The sequence below is a fragment of the Brachyistius frenatus genome, unplaced genomic scaffold (genome assembly GCF_029030835.1).
Source record: "Brachyistius frenatus isolate BFR_SWC_R1_liver_20210118 unplaced genomic scaffold, ASM2903083v1 Contig_33, whole genome shotgun sequence".
In the NCBI taxonomy this organism is placed as follows: domain Eukaryota; kingdom Metazoa; phylum Chordata; class Actinopteri; family Embiotocidae; genus Brachyistius; species Brachyistius frenatus.
Genome location: NW_027210632.1, coordinates 3,453,608 through 3,475,000, shown reverse-complemented (window position 1 = coordinate 3,475,000; position 21,393 = coordinate 3,453,608). Strand labels below are relative to the sequence as shown.

The window sequence follows — 21,393 nt, the reverse complement described above, 5'->3', positions numbered from 1 at the left end:
GTTTTAGCCGACATTTCTAACAGTTCACCCAATTAGACGAGTTGTAACCGAACCCCTTTCGGCACTCGTTCAGCGTTGATGTGGGAGAACACCTACAAAACCAAAAACAACAACTGCAGCGTCTTTACTTTGTTTTGTTTTTTAACGTGAGGAATGTTCACATGTTTTAAACATTTCACTTTCTGCCTTTTGGTTTCGCTTCCGAATAAGCGTTTCGAATAAAGCTCGGGGTGTGTTCGCAGCCCGGCTGATCGTCTGGCCGCTTGTGTTACTTCTCCTAATGGACTCGGTTTTAGCGCGTTGCCGTGTCCTCAAAGATCAGCGCCGAAGGTTACGAATATAATGTCACCAAAAGCAAAAGGACTGAAACATTAGAAATAAGACCGGAGTTGTAAAATAAAGAGAACGAACCTTTTAATCATTCAGTCCAAATACACATTTCTCAGAAATTCTGAATATAGCGTAGTTTAGATAATTTTGCGCGTGTTTGTGTGTCGTCCCCCCGTTTTATGTGGCGTATGTCCAGTCACCATACGTCCTTGCATTTGTGCTGTTGTCACCCACGCAATGCTATTTTTATCCCAGGTGTCCTGAGTGTGTGTGTGTGTGTGTGTGTGTGTGTGTGTGTGTGTGTGTGCGTGTGTGTCAGGGTGTGTCATCAAGTTACAGGGCGTGTAAGTGGACTCCTCTTTGTCCTGGTTGATAATTTTAGACAGACGGCCACTGAAACTTTCAACAGTGGGGTCAGATGCTCACTGTGCAACCTTTTCCACTGACAGACACCCACTGACAGACACACACACACACACACACACACACACACACACACACACACACACACACACACACACACACACACACACACACACACACACACACACACACACACACACACACCTACCTACACCTGTGTTCATTCCCATAATTACCAGTTCACTATAAAAGTGGTGCTTATTAAACACACTGCCTTCCAGTGCAGGAATTTTTACATTTTCCTGATCTCTACAATTTAGCATTAACTAATGTTGGATGGGTTGTTGTTTCCTGTATTGCACACCCAAATATAAAAAAAACTTAAAATATGGTTTCTTAGCCAGTAAAAACATAGATCTGTCGCTACGACAGCAGATGATGCTTGAAATATATATGTTGCTGCAAATTATAAAATGTGGATGCTTCACACATATCTTCAACCAGAGAGCCTGGAAGATCTGAACAATCACTACGTGAGGTAACGGTGACCTTTGACCCTTTGGTCACCAACATGTAATCGGTTCATCTTCGGGTCTAAATGTTTGTGTCGCGTTTGAAGAGCTTCACTCGAGGTGTTTGTTACGCACAGAGTTGACAGCAGTGGGAGGTCACTGACCTTGACCTTTGACCCCCTAACCTCTTTCTCGTGCCAAATTTTAAGAAAACTTCCATTTGTCCTAAATGTGAAGACGATTCCCTGAAAGCATTCCTGAGATACGGTGATCACAAGAATGGGAGGACATGAGAGTCACGGGGATCTTGACCTCTGACCTCCTAAACTCTTATCAGTTCATCCTTAAGTCCAAGTAAACATTCGTACCAAATTTTAAGAAATTTGAGGTTGGGATGGACGTGAGGTTACAGCGACGTTGACTTTTGACCCCCCCCCCCCCCCCTCCACCCAAAAAATAAATAAATAATCAAAATCGGCCCACGCTTGGAACAGTGAACGTTCGTGCCAAATTTGAAGAGATGCCATCGAGGCGTTTTGGAGATAATCGCGTTGAAGAGAAAGAGACGTTCTCTCCCATTAACCCCTTGTTTTAAAAAGCTGAACGTGTAGATGCTGGATGAGCAGTCGGTCGATGAACATGCAGGCAGATAATGATGTGAAGGGAGCAGTGGGTTCATGTGGCTGCGGTGGGAGGGGGCGGGGGTGATGGCGAGTATTGCGCTCTTTATTTGCAGAAGATGGCCGAGGATGTGGGTTGCGGCAAAAAAAAAAAAATTAAAAACAGAAGTAGATGAACATCTAAACAAGAAAACAGGAAGTAGAGCTGGGGAAGAGTCCGAGCCTTTAAACATGACGTGCTGAGTCATCTTCTGACAGAACCGATCTGTCTCCGACTTTCTCGTCATCCCCGACGTGCTTCTGGCAGTCTCTTCCTCCAAGCTGTTCCCAGCTCTCCTCAACCACATATATATATCTATATATAGATATATATATATATATATATATATATATATATCTATATATCTCCAGCTGAGCCTGCTCAAATGCGCTCTCATAATATGAATAATAAATTTGCATATTAAATCATACCGAGATCTAATTTTCTCTCTGGGATTCAGCCGCTCTGTGCCGAGAGAGAGAGAGAGAGCTGTGTCACCGGCAAAGTATGGCTGTGCTGAGTTTGTGCGTCCGTCTCGGCGGCCGTCTGTAATAACGATAACTGAGTGCTTTTTGTTGTTGTTGTTGTTGTTGTTTGTTTCTTCCTAGGAAGGCGATCTCCCGCTCGGGCCTCCATTACCTCGGTCCACCGCAGCCCTCGCTGCCTCCTGCGTCCAACGGCCCCAACAAGGAGCTCCGTACCTGCGTGGACTGGACGGTCAGACATGCACACACGCTCCCGATCAGATTTCTGCCCTCCTCTCTTGTTCTTATGTATTTATTACATTATACTTTTGATGTTTTTGCTCGATTTCACACATGCAGACTCACACATGAACAAAACTCTACATTAGTACATTGATACGGCTCCAAATACTGCACATAAGGATATTTGTCCAGGTCCATGTTGTTTCTCTTCTGTCGGGGTGAGTCACTCTTACATTTGGATTTTCTTACTGACAGATTTGTCAGCAGACTGGCTTCAACAGCCGTATGTTCATGTGGAAATCATTTTTTTTTTTAAAAGGCAGCCATTTTTATGGGTCCAAGCAACATAGCAGCAAGGAACTCTCCTATCTTTGTTATTATTATTATTATTATTAGAGCCCGAGCACCGAGTGGTGTGAAGGCCCTCACTTAATGCAAGGAATTATTATTGTTGTTAGCCAACAAATTGGAATAAAACAAAAAACTTGTCGAGGTGTGAAATGGCCAACTGGCAACCATTGTACTGTAAAAAATTTAAAAAAAATTAAAAAAAACCCGAATTCATTGGGTTTTATTTTAATTAAAGTTTTTTTTGTTTTTTTTGTTACATGGGTGAAATGCCACTGATGAGGTTTCAAAGCACAAATCCTGATGGGAAAATGGGAGGAAACTTCCCGGAACTGCAGCTGAACCTCTATTGTGGTCCATTAAGCCACGGGTGACCCTTTAGCTGATCCAGCGTGGGACGATTCTCGGGCGTTGGGTTCAAACACGACCAGAGGAAATCGTAGCACTCTGGAGAGAAAGAAGAATGACGACGACAGAATGTGAACAACAACGAACAGATTTTGTGCCCGCCGACAGGTTCGAGTATGTTGGGCGATTTACTTACCGTCGCTTATGTGGTCACAGTTGAACGGTATTAAATCGACAAAGAACCGGAAGGTGGAAAATTGCCTCGCGTTGAGCAACTCGAACAGGGTGACTCCCAGCTGCCACACCGTGATGGGGTGCGCCCTGTAGCTGTTACCACCAACGCACTCTGGTGGGATGTGTGAATGGGCGCCTAGAAAACACCAAAAACAACAATAAGATGGTGAGGATGAGGGAGGGAAGGTGTTGTTGGGGAAAGAAAAAAAACAACTCGCATTGATAAATCAGTGAAAAGCTGACGTGGAAGTTGTCATCGTACCTCGGTAACTGCTGTATAACGAGCGTTTCTTGACGAAGCAGCTCAGACCGAAGTCTATGAGGCGAACGCGTGGAAGGCTGACGCCCGTCTCGATCAGGATGTTGTCTAACTTAATGTCCTGATGACACACGTTCTGGTCCTGAAGCCGTTTGGTTGCATCGACCAGCTGTTTGACGATATTCTAAGAGGGGAAACGGAAAGAGAGAGAGAGAGGAGGAATTAAGACGAGAAAGTGCGTCGATGGCGGTGACTCGCAAGGATCCCGAGACCCCGAACGGCAGCTTACCTTGGCCTCTTCCTCCTGCATGGGCTCCCCTTTGCAGAGCATGTAGTGACAGAGGTCCTCGGAGGGCGTCGGTCTCTCCAGGATCAGAACCAGTTCCTTGCGCAGGTCGTACCAGTCCAGCAGCAACACGTATCCACATTCCCCCTCTGAACTGTTTTTTTCTTCGTCCAGTTTCAACAACACGGCCACTTCCGAGGCCACCATCTTCCCGTTCTTGCCCTGATGGACAGAGAGATAAATCGACAACCGTCATCCAGCAATAATTCATCCGTAAAAAGTGACGACTGCGGCAGTACTCGGTGTTGCCCACGTACCCTTTCTTTGCGGACGATGTTCTCTTTCAGTATGTGTTTGATGGCTACCTACGAAATACGAAGAGGACTTTGGTTAGCGCGTCTTGAACATTTTTTATTTTTTTTTATGCGTGTTGATATGCGTGTGCAGCACTTACTGGTAAGCGGTCATGTCGACGGTAGCCGGCGAAGACGGTCGCGAAGCCTCCTTTGCCGAGTTGATCCAACTCTTTGTATTTTGTGGTAAATTTTGCTGAAAACAAACACGCATATGTTTAGCTTCACTGCAGTTGTCAGGAACGTCAATGATGACATTGTCCGCCATCTAACTGAACTTTTAACATGAACCTGTACTATACCTAATATAAAGGTTCACATAACCCCGGCATCAAGCCGAGCCCTTCATTAATCAGAGTACTTACCTCTGCGCTCAGCTACTGTTTCATGTCTCTTGCTCGGTGCTTCCGCATCGTCAGCGGCTCCTCTCAGACCGCCTCGCACAGCTACTTTAAAAACCTCGTTATCGTTGCTGCCGTCTATGTACGAGAAAAAACAGAAAGACGTCGGCTTGGTGAGCGTCACAGGCATTTGAAACCTCCATCATAATAAAACCTATTAGCTTTCTTTATAAGCAAAAAAGTGAAGAAAAAAAACATCTACCAACGAGTTCACTTATAAATAAACATGTTTCTTCTTTCGATATCTTTTTATTCAGATAGTTTTGGTTTGATAGTGCAGGTTTTGGGATGTCTGTCTCCTCCCCAAAACAATGAAGGTTAATAAAAACTCAATTCTTTGAACTCTGTCCTTTTGATATCTGGATAATTCCCAATCTTGGAAGTAGTCTCCACTTTGTGAATACCCGTTCTGCCCGTTATATTTAAATCTGCAGAACGTGAACTGATTATAACTCCTCCCGTGTGTAATTTCACATCATGGGCTTACGTTGGCCCTGGACTGAGGACGATGCAGCCTCCTCATCATCCTCCCAACGGTCCCGGCGGCTCCTTTTGCTAGACGGGCCCGCCGGTTCCTCTGAGCTGTCAGGTCCATCAACAGAGGCCCTTGACCTTTTTGTGGAGGTCTGAAGGTCAGGACTGGCCCATCTTATCGTGCCCTTGGTCCTACTGGCAGTGCTGTTAGTGCTTGAAGTACTGAAAGTGCTGGAAGTGCTGGAAGTGCTGGAAGTGCTGGAAGTGCTACTCTCCTGTGCAGAGTTGTTGTTCATCGTGATGTCTGCGAAGTTTCAGGAACGGTGCGAAAAAAACCGAGCGTATGTTGAGTCTTTAGGTACGTTCCGAAGGTTCTGATATCGATGATCACGAATGTTGTGACATCATCGTGTTTCCAGGGGAGCAGCTGGACTCTCAGCATAAAGGGGCGGGGCATTCTAAATGGGCCCTAGTGATGCAAAACCATTTTAAAACTTTAAAATTCATGTCATATCCTACACTGTAAAAAAATGTGTTACTAACATGCAGCAACTGACAAGTAACTTGCTGTAAAACAAATCATAGTTGGTTACTTGTCAACTGCTGGCAGTAAGTTACTGTAAAAAAATAAAATAATTCTGTATCTTTGGTGACGGTAGTAGTAATATTAACTGATAAAACACTGCTATTTCCAGGTACTGTATCTATGGTTACAGTGCTTGTGTTTTAAGTGTGAAATAGAAACTTTACTGTATTTTGAAGTTGCAGTATCAGTATTGTAACTTCTGAACATAAAAAAAAAGTTTTTAAATACGATTTCAACAATAAATGCGGAGATGATCGATGTGCAGTTTCCGTTTTCTGGATACTGTGCATGTTTGTTCACAAGAGGAGAACAACAAAATATAACTGGGTTGAAGGATAAAGTTTGATGTGTCAATGGTTTGAAACCACTGCTGGACAACTGGTCAACAATGCTGCAGTGTGTGCAGGGTACTGCTCGCAGTTTGCTTGGACCCCGATCATCTATATTCTTTTATTCTTTTTGATCATTACCATAAAATGCCTTCGTAACTCAGCATGGGAAAGACGGTTTTATGTATCACGACTACATGAGATGCAACTTCAAGGAATTTTAATGGAGTTTATTTATGAAATAATGAATCACAGCAATTTTAAAATGCTTCCTGCTTTGAAATGTCCCAGTGCTCGGGGAAATGTCAAAACGCTATGGAGAAGTACAACTCTGCACATTACACAGCAATACTCAAGAAGTGAAGCAAAAACTTCACCTGGTATTTTTATTTCCACTGAAATTCATAATAAAAAAAAAATGCCATTTACGAAGGTATTTCACCAGACAAAGACGAACACAAATCACGTTTTATTTCAATTGTGGCACAACCTGCAATCTCAAGCAGCTTGTGATCTTGTAAGGAAATGAAAAATAAATCTTTAATCATTTACAAGAGACATTTTATCAGAAAAAGGTCAACTAAATTTTCTGCAATCAGTCACTTTTTCCTCGAACATCCCAGAATAGTCAGGCAGAGATTATTTCCAGGATGTTTAGCGGTAACTGAACATCTGTACTCATCCAAAAAGATCCGCTAACTACAAATACCTATCAAAACACAATCTATTAGTTCTTTATATGACTTTCAAAATTAAACAAAGCTTCCTTTTTTTATTCTTTTTTTATAAAACCCAAAATGCACGATCCTGTTCAAACAGATTTTATAGTAGCCACTTAGTCCTGTAAGAAACAGTGCGGAAAATTACATCCTGTGTAATGAATATGTAAAATGTTTTAGTAATAATCTGTGACAGTTTTGGCACTAAATGATTCAGGCATCAATAATGAATAGTAAATCAGATTTGCTGTTTTATTAATAGGAAGGTGTAAGTAGACAAACAGTTATGGGCCCACATCTGAGATTTCCTCCGGGCTCTGTCTACAGGGACACCTCCAACACGTCATCGCTGTCCTTTATCGCTCTGCACGAGACGCACGCACACACACACACACACACACACACACACACACACACACACACACACACACACACACAGCACATACGTAATCATTGCACGTAATCACTCATTAATAAACGCTCAGCGGTTGATTTACCGAGGTTCCGTTTTAAGGTGCTTTAGTTGGCCAGTCGGTCGCTTATCATCAGCCTGTACTCGTAGGACAAGAGACAACTGAAAAACACTAAATGAATTAAAAAAAAGAAATGCAATTGATTTAACTACCAAAGTATGTAAAATAATAATAAGTAAAAGAAATCAGTAACTCCAAGGGCCAATAATTCATTCTTCGATGAAACCCACATCTTCAGTAAATCAGTCAGCTGTTAAATGTCTGTGCACACATGTAATATCTGTTAATATATACAATAACACACATACAACATACACCATAATGTTAAAACTACTGACTATAATGTTCTGTTCTTATTCATTCTGATTGAGAGAGGTGTTAAATCTATATTAACGGTCATTTCTGAGGCTGTAATTTGCGTTGCTGTCTACCTGTACTTGGTCATAATAACCGAGAGGTGTTCCTAATATTTTGCCCCTCCCATTTAAAATGAATTGTGTTGACAAACTTTTTTTTTTTTTTTTTTTTTTTTTTGCATTACACTTAATGTTTCACCTGTTAATGATCTTAATGTTACAACCTGATCAGTATATATGCACGGATGCGTGTTTATGTAGGTGTGTGTTTGCACGCGAGTCGGTAGCCCCTGATTAGCACCTTGATAACACGCACTGTGAAATTACCCACCTACTCAGCAGCGGCAATTATGTGCTTGACACACTTGTTGACCGCGCTCGCTGCCGAGTGTTTATGTGCATACGGCAGCAGTTTGATTTGACTGGAAAATAATCAGTGGTGGTAAAAGAGCGAGAGTGAGACGTGCACGAGGACAATGCGAGTTATTATCTGATTATTTATTCCTCCTTGGCTGCAGGAGAACGCGGTGAATGGAGATCACCTGTGGATGGAGACGAGTTGCTCAGGAGAGCTGTGTTATCTGGGAGAGGACGCCTGCCTTCTAAAGACTGCAGTGAGTAGTGTTCACTCCACACCGACCACGCCTCTCTCTGTGTGTGTGTGTGTGTGTGTGTGTGTGTGTGTGTGTGTTACAGTGAAAGACAGAGTGCTTCTCTTGTTATATATCTTATTAGTAAAAATGCCCTGAAGTCTTGTATGAGCTCCTGAGTGGCTGTTTTTCTAAGATTTTTTTTCTAATCTAACCTCTTTGACTTTATTAAATTATTACATTAAGACTTTAAGTCCAAGCAAACTGTCAAATCTGTCAAAACTAATATTTGTATTATATAAACTAATTAATTTGCTTCCATAAAAACATGATGTAACAGGGGGAGGTCAGGAAGCTAAATCGTACTAAAGAAGCAGCTTTAATTAAGTTTAAAAAAATAAATAAAAAAAAATCACATGACAACTTTTAATCATACATAATTTGGTGAAAACGGAAACAAACAAAAAATCGATTAAAATGTTTTCAAATCTTTTTTTTTTTTAATTGCATTTTTTTTTTTTTTTTGCAATATTCACTGTATTCACTTCCTAAATATATATTTTTAATGTGATAAGTTGTGTGTGATGTGCACGAATCAGATTTATAACTACGTCATATGTCAGGTAAACTGTCATATTGATTAAAACCAATAGAAATCCGCTAGTCGACCCCACTGGAGAGCTTTTACATGCTGAGTTACAGTTGCCGTGTGGAATTTCTCTTCCACGCCTCCTCCCTGCATACATTAGAATAAACAGTTTGTCTTTTGTTGTTATCCACCCAAAACACAGAAACAGTTTTTATTACTGTTTGTCGACAGACAGAGAAACAGAGCGGCACGCAGCGGGGAGGGAGGCGAGCACAAAAAAACCCGCTATTGTGCCGTGTCATTGTTGCTGAATTAGAAATTAAAATAGACCTCTCGGCAGCGCGAGGAGATTTCGTGCACTCCTCTGGTTACCTAGCATACACACGACAACAAAGAAATCACTACATTGTTTGAATGATGAAAGGAAAATGCAGTCAGTTTATTTAAACCGGATTTTGAATTATTTCATATTTCGTCATGAAATCATCTGGATTTAAGCAAAGTTAATCCCGTCAGCTGATTCTGGTGCGTTTCCTGCGGTTCACCGTCTCCTTCGTGCGTCTTCAGAGCAGACATCGCGTCAATTCGGTAAAAGGCGCGATAAGGTGATGTGGACTCGGTAGCCGGTAATACCGAGGTAATCTGCGGGCAGCCAGGTGCAGCCTGTCAAAACACCGGGCCGACGCTGGACACCAGCCAGGCATTACACTCAGAGGATTACCGGCGCGGTGCAACAGTTGATTGCAGCAGCGGTAACGTTAGATTTCACATTAAAGGAGTGAAAAAAAAAATAATAGTTTGAGATTTCATTGCTGTGCATGCAAAGCACTAATTTAAATCTCCACGTTTTTACCAAAGTAAAATGCAAGAAATTCAGTTGGGTCATATCGTGGTCCTTCGTAGTTCATGTTCACTGACAGACCAGGTGGTCCCAGTGTTTCTGGAAATGGACCGTGTTGCAGTCTAGTAATTAACTGTTATTTTAAAGAGGATGCCCCTCTCACATTCAGATGAACCGCGTCTACAAAGCAGCCAAGAAATTCCCTCTGAGAGCGGCGTTAAAAGGGCTCTTCGGTGTCATTAACCACAACTGAGCAGAAAGTGTTTAAATTATAGGTATTGTGGACCTTCTGTCCGTCCCCACGCCTCTCACGATGAACACCTGGAAACGCAGAGCTGAGAAACAACCTTTAATTCTCACAGTAGTGTGATGACATATCTGTGCACCTCCACCGGTGGTCGCCGATTACAGCGAGTGTGTGAGGACGCGGACAATAAGATCGAGCTGCAGCGGAAATAATTTCACAATGAAAACCATTTTAAAAACCTCTGTTGTGGTTTTAATTCGATCAATTTTGAAAAGGATAAGCTAACCTCAGTGGAATCTGAGATTGCTTTAACAAGTCGTGGGTGACATAAGAAAGAAATTCCCACCCGATTTGGTCCTCGTCATGAAGGCCACCTGAGGGACGCAGCTGAGAACGCTTTGTCAATTAATTGCAGAGTTCCTGCGGCTCCAGAGAATTTAGAACAAATATTTTCCAATCAGGGAATTTGATCATATTTTTGGGCCCAGTCATGAAATATCATGAAAATATGTTCGCATATTCAAAGTTTAGTTGCCCTTTAGCAAAATATAATATTTTCCATGCTTGTGTGTGTGTGTGTGTGTGTGTGTGTGTGTGTGTGTGTGTGTGTGTTTGGTAGCATTAGTGGTCACTGAAAGAAAAAGAAAATTTAACTTAGCAGGTTGTGTGCTAATTACTGGTATAGTTAGATAAACTCTTTGCCTGCCGTGTCACTATGCTGTTGAAGCTTTTTTAGCTGAAGAGAGGTAAAACGTCGGGGCTACTTGAGCCCATCACACTGTGTGCGTTTGTGGGTCTGTGTGCTTTTATGTGCGTGTTTTTACGCTGCCTGTGTTTGTTGTGTGTGTGTGTGTGTGTGTGTGTGTGTGTGTTTCTTACTCTGCCCTCTGTGCTCTGTATCTCCTTTAAGAAGTCGGCCCCCAGGAGGAAATGTGCAGCATGTAAGATCGTTGTTCACACCGGCTGCATAGAGCAGCTAGAAAAGGTATCACACACACACACACACACACACACACACACACACACACACACACACACACACACACACACACACACACACACACACACACACACACACACACACACACACACACACACTGTTCATCCCTCAGGTCTGACAGTTATTTCTGAAAATTGAGTTTCCCGACATCATTGTTCCTGCTGAGTTCTGTTGAAGCCCGTTTATGCTTAAAATGAGAGCAAACAGATGCATGATGGGTAACCTGTTCTTTGGACAAATGATGTTCACTGCAGAAATATTAAGTCTATTCTGCAGTTTTTACAATGCTGTGATTTTCTGTCTAGTTTTATACAATATGACAAAATAATAGATTTTTATTCAGTTATTTTTATACTTTTTATTAAATGTGGACATTAGACATGATTATTTCCTGAGTAGTTTTGATTAGATTTAATCAAAGTGACCAAAACTCCCAAGATATTCGTCAAACATAATACACACAGTTAATCTGCAGCACTTTTTGGACATGCCATTAATGCAGATTATATGTAGCTCTTATATATGCACAAATATTGGTACAAATACTACGTGGAATAAAACGGACATTATTTGGTATTTTGTGCCACTATTTTTCCCTCATGTATCGTCTTTGTTCCTCCGTCTTCTCTCCAGATCAACTTCCGATGTAAGCCAACCTTCAGAGAGGGAGGATCCCGCTGCCTCAGAGACGTAAGTGGCGCTGGTGTGTCTCCGGTCGTGTAAACACCTGCGTGACGACCAGGCGTCGTGAGAGAGCAGGAATCTTTCTTTTCTTTTTTTTTTTTGTTTGGACTGTGTGAGAAAGAAAAATCTTTCCTCTCTGTGACCGCAGAACGTACTGAGACATCACTGGGTGCACAGACGACGACAGGAGGGGAAGTGCAGACAGTGTGGAAAGGTGAGCGTACGTACACGCGCACACACACACACACACACACACACACACACACACACACACACACACACACACACAGAAATGTCCTTATTACTACAGACTACCTCAGCGTACGTCATTGTGTCTCTGCAGAGTTTCCAACAGAAGTTCTTCCACAGTAAAGAAATCATCGCCATCAGTTGTTCCTGGTGTAAACAGGCTGTAAGTAATTCATCGTCTCTATTTCTCTCCGTAGAGTAAAGCAAAAATGTCTCATGCCATCATATAAATAATGTTTATTTTCATTTGAATGACCTCCGCGATCTGCGCTGCGACGGGAAGTTTCTGTACATCAGTCCATCTGTATTTTAATAAAAGTATTTATCATCATTTCCACATTAACTCGAAGGTCACAGACTCCCTTCTGTTAAAAGGGCCTAATAGCAATTTACCATTTGTTGGGGGGGACATTTGTTGTACATTGTCCTGCATCTCTCCCTCCCTCTCTTCATTTCCTGCCATCTCTCTAATACAGCCATCAAACAAAACAAACCGTGGACTCATAATTAATCAATAATCCATCTCGAGGCTGGAGCCAGAGGACTGACAGTGGCTCTACAGCAACACACCGATGTTAATCATATATTTCATTCTGCTGCTCGGTTCTTTGTTGAAGATTTTATATATATATATTAAAAAAAATCTGAATTCAGGAACTTTTTTCGTAGACGTGAAAAGTAGGCGTGTCCTACTGTCATCATATCTGTGGGTGGTTTGATGCCTTTATAAGAGGCTTTAATGTATATTTCTGTAGTCTTGTGGAAACAATGGATAAATGATGTGGATAATCCACAGACTGCACCGTGAACGTTTTCACTCGAAAACGGACAGTTTGAGGAGTATCGAGTGTGATGGGGACACGTTTGGTGGAATGATCCTTTAAAAGCATTAAGGGTGACGGTTGCTCAGTTTAAGCGTTGATCAATAAAAGTAATAAATAAGGAATCTTTTCTTTTTTTATTTACTCTTCTAGTTCCACAACAAGGTGACGTGTTTCATGCTGCACCAGATAGAAGAACCGTGTTCACTGGGGGCCCACGCTGGAGTCATCGTACCTCCCTCCTGGATCATCAAAGTCAGGAAACCACAGGTGTACACACACACACACACACACACACACACACACACACACACACACACACACACACACACACACACACACACACACACACACACACACACACACACACACACACACACACACACACACACACACACACACACACACACACTAATATGTATATATACACACATTCCCACCTCAGAGCTCCCTCACCAGTCAGTCCGCTGGTTGATAAAGTTCACTCGCTGTCATTTCCTGACAGTAATGAGAAATGACTTTGGTGGATCTAAATTTAAAACTCTAAAAGCAGGCATGTTGCAGTGTGTGTGTGTGTGTGTGTGTGTGTGTGTGTGTGTGTGTGTGTGTGTGTGTGTGTGTGTGTGTGTGTGTGTGTGTTTAGGATATGATGGGATGTGAACTGACACATCTCTGATCTGTCTGAGGGAACTCTGGGCTTGTGTCTCTGTTATCTCACACACACACACACACACACACACACACACACACACACACACACACACACACACACACACACACACACACACACACACACACACACACACACACACACACACACACACACACACACACACACACACACATACTGTACATCCCTCAGTCACATCACATGCTTCATTGCACTTTTAATTACCATCACAAGGGACACAGTGACAGTGAAGTAACCACGGAACTCTCTCTCTCTCTGTGTGTGTGTGTGCGTGTGTGTGTGTGTGTGTGTGTGTGTGTGTGTGTGTGTGTGTGTGTGTGTGCGCGCACGTGTGCGTGTGAACTCAAGAGCTCTCTGAAAAACTCTGCCAGAAGAAAAAAGCGGACATCTTTCAAACGAAGGACGAGCAAGAAGGGACTGGATGTAAGTAGTATTATGACAGAGACTGTTGGTGCGCATGTATTTTTTTAGTGTTTTTGTTTTTTAACCTTTCATCCGATCTAAAAGTGTTCCACCTGACCCAGCGTGTGGTCAATACACATGCGAAAAAAATGTGTATATGTTTGTGTCATTTATTAAACGCCATAAAGAAAATATAAAAACGTGTGTTGACCTCAACGAGGTTTGTCGGCCTTAAGGGCAAGTAATGATCTCTTGACTTATTAAATAAAAATGGGTTTAGGGTTCTGTCTATTTGTGTTGTAATTATTTGGTTTATTGAAATACATTATTATTGTATATTTTATCTCTACCACCTGCATATGAACTGTATTTTGTTTTGCCCTTTGTTCTAATTATTTCACTTAATTTAAATTATTAAAATATTATTCAGCTAATCAATTAATCATCTAAATGCATAACATGATATGTAAAGACGTGGAGTCACATTTAGCCCGTCTGTTGGATTTTTATTTTTTTTAGGACTCTAAATGGCGTCCGTTCATGGTGAAGCCCCTCCCCTCTCCTCTCATGAAGCCCATCTTGGTTTTTGTCAATCCCAAGAGTGGAGGCAACCAGGTCAGCGAACATTTTACTCTTTTTATCCAAGAGACAAACTACGAGCAACTTCCTGTCATTTATTTTATACCCTGAACTGTAGGTTCAGAGAATTTCTGCTTCTGCTTGTTGTTGCTTCTAGTTGTATTATTCTGACAAATATTGTTCAGTGGTTTTTACTCTCCGTTATGAAATATGATTAGATTTGTCAGACGAACTGAGTTAGTTCACTATTTAGTCGCAGGTCATTTTACTTTTAATTGTTTAGTCCTTTTCCTCATAATAGCATCACGCCGGATTTAAATTACAATTACACACATAAATACGTTTTTATTCAATTTTTATGAGGGAATCCTGTTTTTCATGCGTGTTTCTTTCTCTCTCTGCAGGGTGCCAAGGTGTTACAGATGTTCATGTGGATCTTGAACCCTCGTCAAGTCTTCGACCTGTCTCATGGTGGACTGCGAGAGGCGTGAGTATCCTCCACCGGGGACAGCAGAGCAGACTCGTGATTCATTAGAGTATAAAGAATGCACTCAGAGCGAAACCGGTGTTTTTCTGTTGTCCGTAATTACCTATTTAAATCTTCATTTCAACATCCCTCTCTCATCGCAGTCCACTGCTGCAGTATCTTCTTCCTCCAGTTTTAGTCATCATCCTCTTTTCTATTTAAATACACGGCTCGCGGTTTTGAGCAGTTATTGTGAAACTCGGACAAATTGCACCCACTCAACGCCGATCAGCACGCAGAAGGTCAGGAGGAAGTTTGCCTTTGTGTTTTGTATTTATTACATTGTGGGGACATTGTTCTGCATTTTGTGAATCGGCAGGTTGGAGTTGTATCGCAAAGTGCCAAATCTGAGGATCCTGGCCTGCGGAGGGGACGGCACGGTCAGACTCTCCGTTTCTACTTCTAATATCTACGTTCTGTCCTGAACTTCTGGAGCTCACGCTTCCCCCCCGTGTGTGTCCCCCCCCCCCCGTAGGTTGGGTGGATCCTGTCCACTCTCGATGAGCTGCAGATGAATCCCCAGCCTCCGGTCGCTGTGCTTCCTCTGGGAACAGGAAATGACCTCGCCAGGACGCTCAACTGGGGCGGGGTGAGTTCCTAGCCTTGAAGAGGTGACGGGAGCGCGGCGGGATGCGGCCGTTCATCCTCCCTGTTTTCATTCACGAGTGTCTCTTCCACACAAAAGTTAAGATGCAGCTAAGAAAAATAAAATATCAACTATTATTTTAGTTAATTAGATATTTATGACATGTATATGAACAAAAACACTTCCAAGGCGTTCATAAAAGCAGGAGGAAGTATAGCTTCGATTAATAACTACAAAAATCAATTGTATGCGTCGTGCAACATCTGCAGACATTAATATGCAGCTAAAATATATCCACTGCTCACCTCTGGGAGCAACACAATAACTCACCCGCTGTTCCAGGATGTCTGAGAGAGCTTCCTGTCCGTCTCATCCTCTCAGCCCTGACCTTTAACCCCTGTTTGACCTCTGCGAAGCACGACGCATCGAACAAGCGTGGCTCAGTTGTCGTTGACATCATAGAAATGACAGATAATTGATTTTAATCCACTGTCCGTTCACTCAGAACCACATTAAGTAATTCAGACTAATACGTTTCAAAGAGTTTAGAAGTCCACATGACTTTGCTGATATTTTACAGTCTGGTAATATTGACAATTCGTTTGATTGATCTCTTTATAAAAGGAACAAATAGATTATTTTCATTCACATCTGGATTATATTGATGTTGTCATCTAACCTCTGCAACACCAGCGTCACCCTACAAACAACCAACAAAGCCCTGCTGAGGTCATCCTGGACTGTTCAAAAGACATGCGCAGGTTGCAGTCCAGTTGCATTATGGGAAAGGACCCCAAATAACGACTAAGAACCAATCCCAATCTGGATTTGGGGGGGGGCCTAAAAGTTTGAATATTTTATAATCCTCTGCTTTAATTTTGGACTTTGGTCTTTATCGACACGCACACACAGCACCGAGTTACAGAAACTTTAAAGAGTGAAACACGAGGCACCGATCTTCTTTAGGAAGGAGGAGGTTCTTGCAGTTTGTTACTAAAAAGGGTGAAGTGCTGAAGTATCAAGAATCTGGCCCTTGACACACACACACACACACACACACACACACACACACACACACACACACACACACACACACACACACACACACACACACACACACACACACACACACACACACACACACACACACACACACACACACACACACACACACATTGCATAACCGTACTGCAACACAGAAGAGGAGACCTTTCACAAGCACCCACATTCTTTCATTAGACTTTTCTTTGGATCAGTTATGTGGGCTCGCAGCGATGATAGTACATCAGACACTTCTCCGCATGACTCAAAAAACATGAAGTGTTAACGCGGCGGTTCTTCATGATGGTTTTCACATAATGTGAAACATGTTCTACCTCATTGGATTAGAATCTTACATTAAGAGGAGGGTTGCGTAATGTGTAGTGAGCTGTACAGTCTTCAGCGTGCGCCGTGCTGAGTGATGAATCAAGGACACCAGAAGGACTTCGGCAGCTCTGGAACGTACAGAGTAGAAAAAGTCCTGATATGGAGAGAGAGAGAGAGAGAGAGAGAGAGAGAGAGAGAGAGAGAGAGAGAGAGAGAGAGAGAGACGGGGCTGAGTGAAAATTCATATCTCTGTGTAATTAGTGTAATTGATGTCCTTTGTGTCCTCTATTTCATCGGGTATCTCTGACTGCAGGTTTTTTTTATTCATTTTGGATCTGTAGTTCCTTTCCTTTCCTTTCCTTTCTTTTCCTTTCCTTTCCTTTCCTTTCCTTTCCTTTCCTTTCCTTTCCTTTCCTTTCCTTTCCTTTCCTTTCCTTTCCTTTCCTTTCCTTTCCTTTCCTTTCCTTTCCTTTCCTTTCCTTTCCTTTCCTTTCTCCATCCCTTCTCTCTCCTTCCCACCTCTCCTCTCTTCGTCCTCCTCCTCCTCCCTTCCTCCTCCTCTCTCGCCTCTCTGACACTCCGTTGTGTTACTCACTGCTGCATCTGTTCCACCTCTCTCTGTGTGAGTGTGATTGTCCCTGTGACTTGCTGTTTGAGTGTGAGCCCTGCTGTGTGTGTGTGTGTCCTTGTATTAATTATATTGTGGGGACTGTTTGCACCGTCACATCATTGGGACAAAAAAAAAAAAAAAAAACAGTCCCATAGTGTAAATGATTTAATTTAAGAGTGAATAATTAATTCAGGGTTTGTTTGTGAATCGGTGTTTGTGGTTTCGGGTAAATCTCCAGGAAATGAATGTGAGTCAGTGTCATTTCCTCCGAGGTGAGCAGAACCTGGTGAGCACCTCACAGGAGGCTCTGCTGATGAGTGCTACTATCATCAGATTGTTGTCACCTGTGTGTGTGTGTGTGTGTGTGTGTGTGTGTGTGTGTGTGTGTGTGTGTGTGTCCTCGCTACATTGATTTCCTGACACTGTCCAGAGGCAGAGAGACAATCAAAGCAGAGGATGGAGAGCACAAAGGAAAAATGAAATACTGTACTTGAGACGGACCTGTGATGGAGGGAAGGACAGAGGAGGGTTGATGGTTCGATAGATAGAAGAGACAGGAAGGATAGAAGACACGATTTAGCTGGAATCACGTCTCACCTCTTCCTCCTTCTCTCCACGTCTTCCTCACTGTCCTCAAGCACTCTCAACCTCTTCCTCCATCCTTTATCTCCACTTTCTCCCACTTTACTCTGCATCCTCGTCTTTTTCATCCTTTTCAAGCGCCGTCTAGTTACCTTAGACGTGAGCCTCAGAACATAAACGCCTTATTTTACAGACTAACTTGAATTGAATGATTAATGCTGCATTTGTATCACAGCATTTAGACAAATGTTATGAGCAACCAAGTGAGTAAAAAAAATATACAGGTGTCAACAAACTTATTACCAACTAAACCTACATTGGTGGCAGTAGGGTCTAAATGTAAATTTTAAGTTAACATAAAAGGAGCCATAAACGGACCAGGAAGTAATTTATTCAGTGCCTTCGACTTCAACACTGTTGTTATTATTATTATTATTAAATACTAGTATTTATGATCAAATAAATAACATTATAAAAAGTAAGCATGTACCACCAGACATATTTTAGAAGAATAATGTTGAGAAAAATATTAAACTGCTGACTGTGCATGTGTCCTCTCCGTCTGTTGTTGTTGTTGTTTCTTCCCGCTGCAGGGTTACACCGACGAGCCGGTGTCCAAGGTTCTGTGTCAAGTGGAGGACGGTTCGGTGGTGCAGCTCGACAGGTGGAACCTCCTGGTGGAGAAGAGCGCCGCTCAGCCAGAGGAGGGCACGCAGAAGGTCAGGAGGCAATTTGCCTTTGTGTTTTGTATGTATTACATTGTGTGGACACGGCAAGGTTAGAATGAGGAAAAGTTAAGACCTCCCATGTGATATAACATTGTTCAAGTTATTAGTTTTTTTCCATTATATCCTCCAATTAAAATCCCAGTCTGTTTAGAGCTTTTTTTTTCTCAGGTTTTCCATGTTGGCTCTGTGTTGTGGAAGAAGTCGTTGCATTACTTTCTACTGTGATTTTTTTTTTTTTTGCAGCTCATCTACAATTTGGCTATAACTAATCTAGTAGGGGAGGGGGAAAGCACTTCCTGTGTTCACAAAGCAAACAATAGCAGTGACGCTCGCTGACACTGATGACTTCTGTCTCACATAAAATGCACTTCCTGTAGTCGCCTCACAATAAAAGTCTTTGTGTGATTTGCTTCTTCAAACCTTTTAATATGAAACCAGAGCAGCAGAAAAGCGACAACTTTGAATGTGCAGTAACAGATGAAACCCCAAAACAGCCCCGTGATAGCATTTTGATTATAGAAAATCAACAAATTAACCTTTCAACTCAAAATGCTTTGCAGTTTCCACTGACGTGTCGATTGTGTCCTCATAAGTGTTAAATCTTAGTGTGTTTGTCTCCGTATAATTTTTTTTTTAAAAAGCAATCTGAGCTGGGCTGAGTTTCTCTATCTGGACGGACAGAGACGGGGCTCCACCAGGCAATGAGCTGTCCATGTGAATATTTATGCGAACTGTCTCACTGTGATGTTTTTTTTTTTTTTTTTTGCCGTGTCGTCAGCTGCCCTTGAATGTGTTCAACAACTACTTCAGCCTGGGCTTCGATGCTCATGTCACGCTGGAGTTCCACGAGTCCAGAGGTCCGTGAAAATGATTCTAAAGTCTTTTATTTTTATTTTCTATATCAACTCTTATTCATATTCCATTAAGGTCCTTCCATCTCCCGTTAATGCATCATTCTTGTGAAAAAATAATGAGCAGAATAAAATTAAATATTAAAACATTCAGATACACATTCATGCAGGCAGGGATGAGTCAGAGTTTCTCTGCCTCTGTATTTTTCTTCTTTTCATATTTAATTCCACTGTCTTTTTCAACGTATTTTAATGTATCCTCCTCCACCTTCTTCTCTGCTCCTCTGATTGTGTCTTTCCAGAAGCCAACCCAGAAAAGTTTAACAGTCGCTTCCGCAACAAGATGTTCTATGCAGGAGTGAGTGGCCCCACATGACTTTCTGCACACGCACATTCACACACAGGAAAAAAAAAAAGAAGAAGCTCTGCAGCACAAACTTTTACTTCCCGTCTTCACTGTCTTACCTGCCTTAATGACGAGCCACGAAAGAAATCTAGATTTAAGTCAAAGCTTTAAGGGACGAGACAATAAGAGGATGATGGGCCGGGGGAACTGGAAGAGCTGCTATCTTCAAGGGGAAAGGAGATTATGACAAAGTAGAATATCTGCAGGGTCTTTACAAAGTAAAAGGACTGTTTAAATTTTTTTTTTAATTAAAAGTCCATCTTTCAGTGAGAGAAATAAGTGCCTTCTTGTCCACTGGTTGGTCATATTTGATCAATAGTGAACAGAATCATCCTGTGTTCAATAATTAATTTTGACCTTTTATTCTTTGGATTTTAAAGATATTGAAGACCAATGTTCAATAAGAAATCCATCATGTTTTTAAAAAAAAAAAAAAAGTAAACTGATCTCAGGCTTTAAGAGATCTTTAATTTGTCGCCTTTCGGACGCAGCGGATTCTCAGCAAAGGATGGGAGGTGGAAGGAAGAAATGATGGGTGGGAGTTGGAGCGGAAGCATGTTGGGGAGTTATCTCTTTTTAATGAGGGAAATATAATGAACTGTAATTCTGTTTGATTGGCTCCTTTTCGCTCTCTCTCTCTGTGTGTGTGTGTGTGTGTGTGTGTGTGTGTGTGTGTGTGTGTGTGTGTGTGTGTGTGTGTGTGTGTGTGTGTGTGTGTGTGTGTGTGTGTGTGTGTGTGTGTGTGTGTGTGTGTGTGTGTGTGTGTGTGTGTGTGTGTGCAGGCTGCCTTCTCAGATTTCCTCCAGAGGAGCTCCAGGGATTTGTCCAAGCACGTCAGAGTGGTGGTGAGTGTTAACACACACACACACTCTCTCTCTCTCTCTCGCCCCGTATCGGTTTCCGTGTCGACATGTCTGGGCGGCAGGTCGGCCGGCTGATTACAAAGCTCGTCCTTCAGCTGATCCTTAAACGTCCGCCGTGCTGAAGAGTCCTTCAGCAGGGCATTGGAGTCCGACTCGGGCTGCTGCTCCGTCACCGACCCCGACATCTGTCCCTCGGGTTAAAGCAGCGACTAACAATCGTTTCTGATGATTATTCTCATCGGCAAAGAGTCAGAAAAGAGTGAAAAATGCCCAACGCGAACTCCCGAGGCCAAAACGAGCTTTGTTTTGTCCAGTTAACAGACCCTGAAACTAACTAGCATCAAGTGTCACAGCCTGTTGACCTTGTTTGGGATGTTTTCCAAGTCGTGGATCCCCTGAAGGCAGCAGAACACATCTGTTGGATTTTAAAAGTCGCAGCAAC

At 42.3% G+C, this 21,393-nt stretch overlaps 1 protein-coding gene across 5 annotated transcripts in view; it reads left to right on the top strand.

Moving 5' to 3' along the window:
- Positions 1–21,393, top strand: part of dgki (diacylglycerol kinase, iota) — a 62,779-nt gene that overhangs the window by 25,314 nt on the left and 16,072 nt on the right. For 4 of the 5 annotated variants that reach the window (XM_069700383.1, XM_069700382.1, XM_069700381.1 and 1 more), the window contains exons 2-17: positions 2,474–2,582; positions 8,257–8,352; positions 10,916–10,990; positions 11,639–11,695; positions 11,838–11,903; positions 12,033–12,101; positions 12,913–13,029; positions 13,799–13,873; positions 14,372–14,467; positions 14,836–14,918; positions 15,277–15,337; positions 15,433–15,546; positions 18,697–18,822; positions 19,610–19,688; positions 19,985–20,040; positions 20,871–20,933. In XM_069700383.1, the coding sequence (XP_069556484.1) occupies positions 2,474–2,582; positions 8,257–8,352; positions 10,916–10,990; positions 11,639–11,695; positions 11,838–11,903; positions 12,033–12,101; positions 12,913–13,029; positions 13,799–13,873; positions 14,372–14,467; positions 14,836–14,918; positions 15,277–15,337; positions 15,433–15,546; positions 18,697–18,822; positions 19,610–19,688; positions 19,985–20,040; positions 20,871–20,933 (1,342 nt within the window). The remainder of the gene's footprint in view (positions 1–2,473; positions 2,583–8,256; positions 8,353–10,915; positions 10,991–11,638; positions 11,696–11,837; positions 11,904–12,032; positions 12,102–12,912; positions 13,030–13,798; positions 13,874–14,371; positions 14,468–14,835; positions 14,919–15,276; positions 15,338–15,432; positions 15,547–18,696; positions 18,823–19,609; positions 19,689–19,984; positions 20,041–20,870; positions 20,934–21,393) is intronic. The other variant, XM_069700380.1, reaches the window with a different exon arrangement.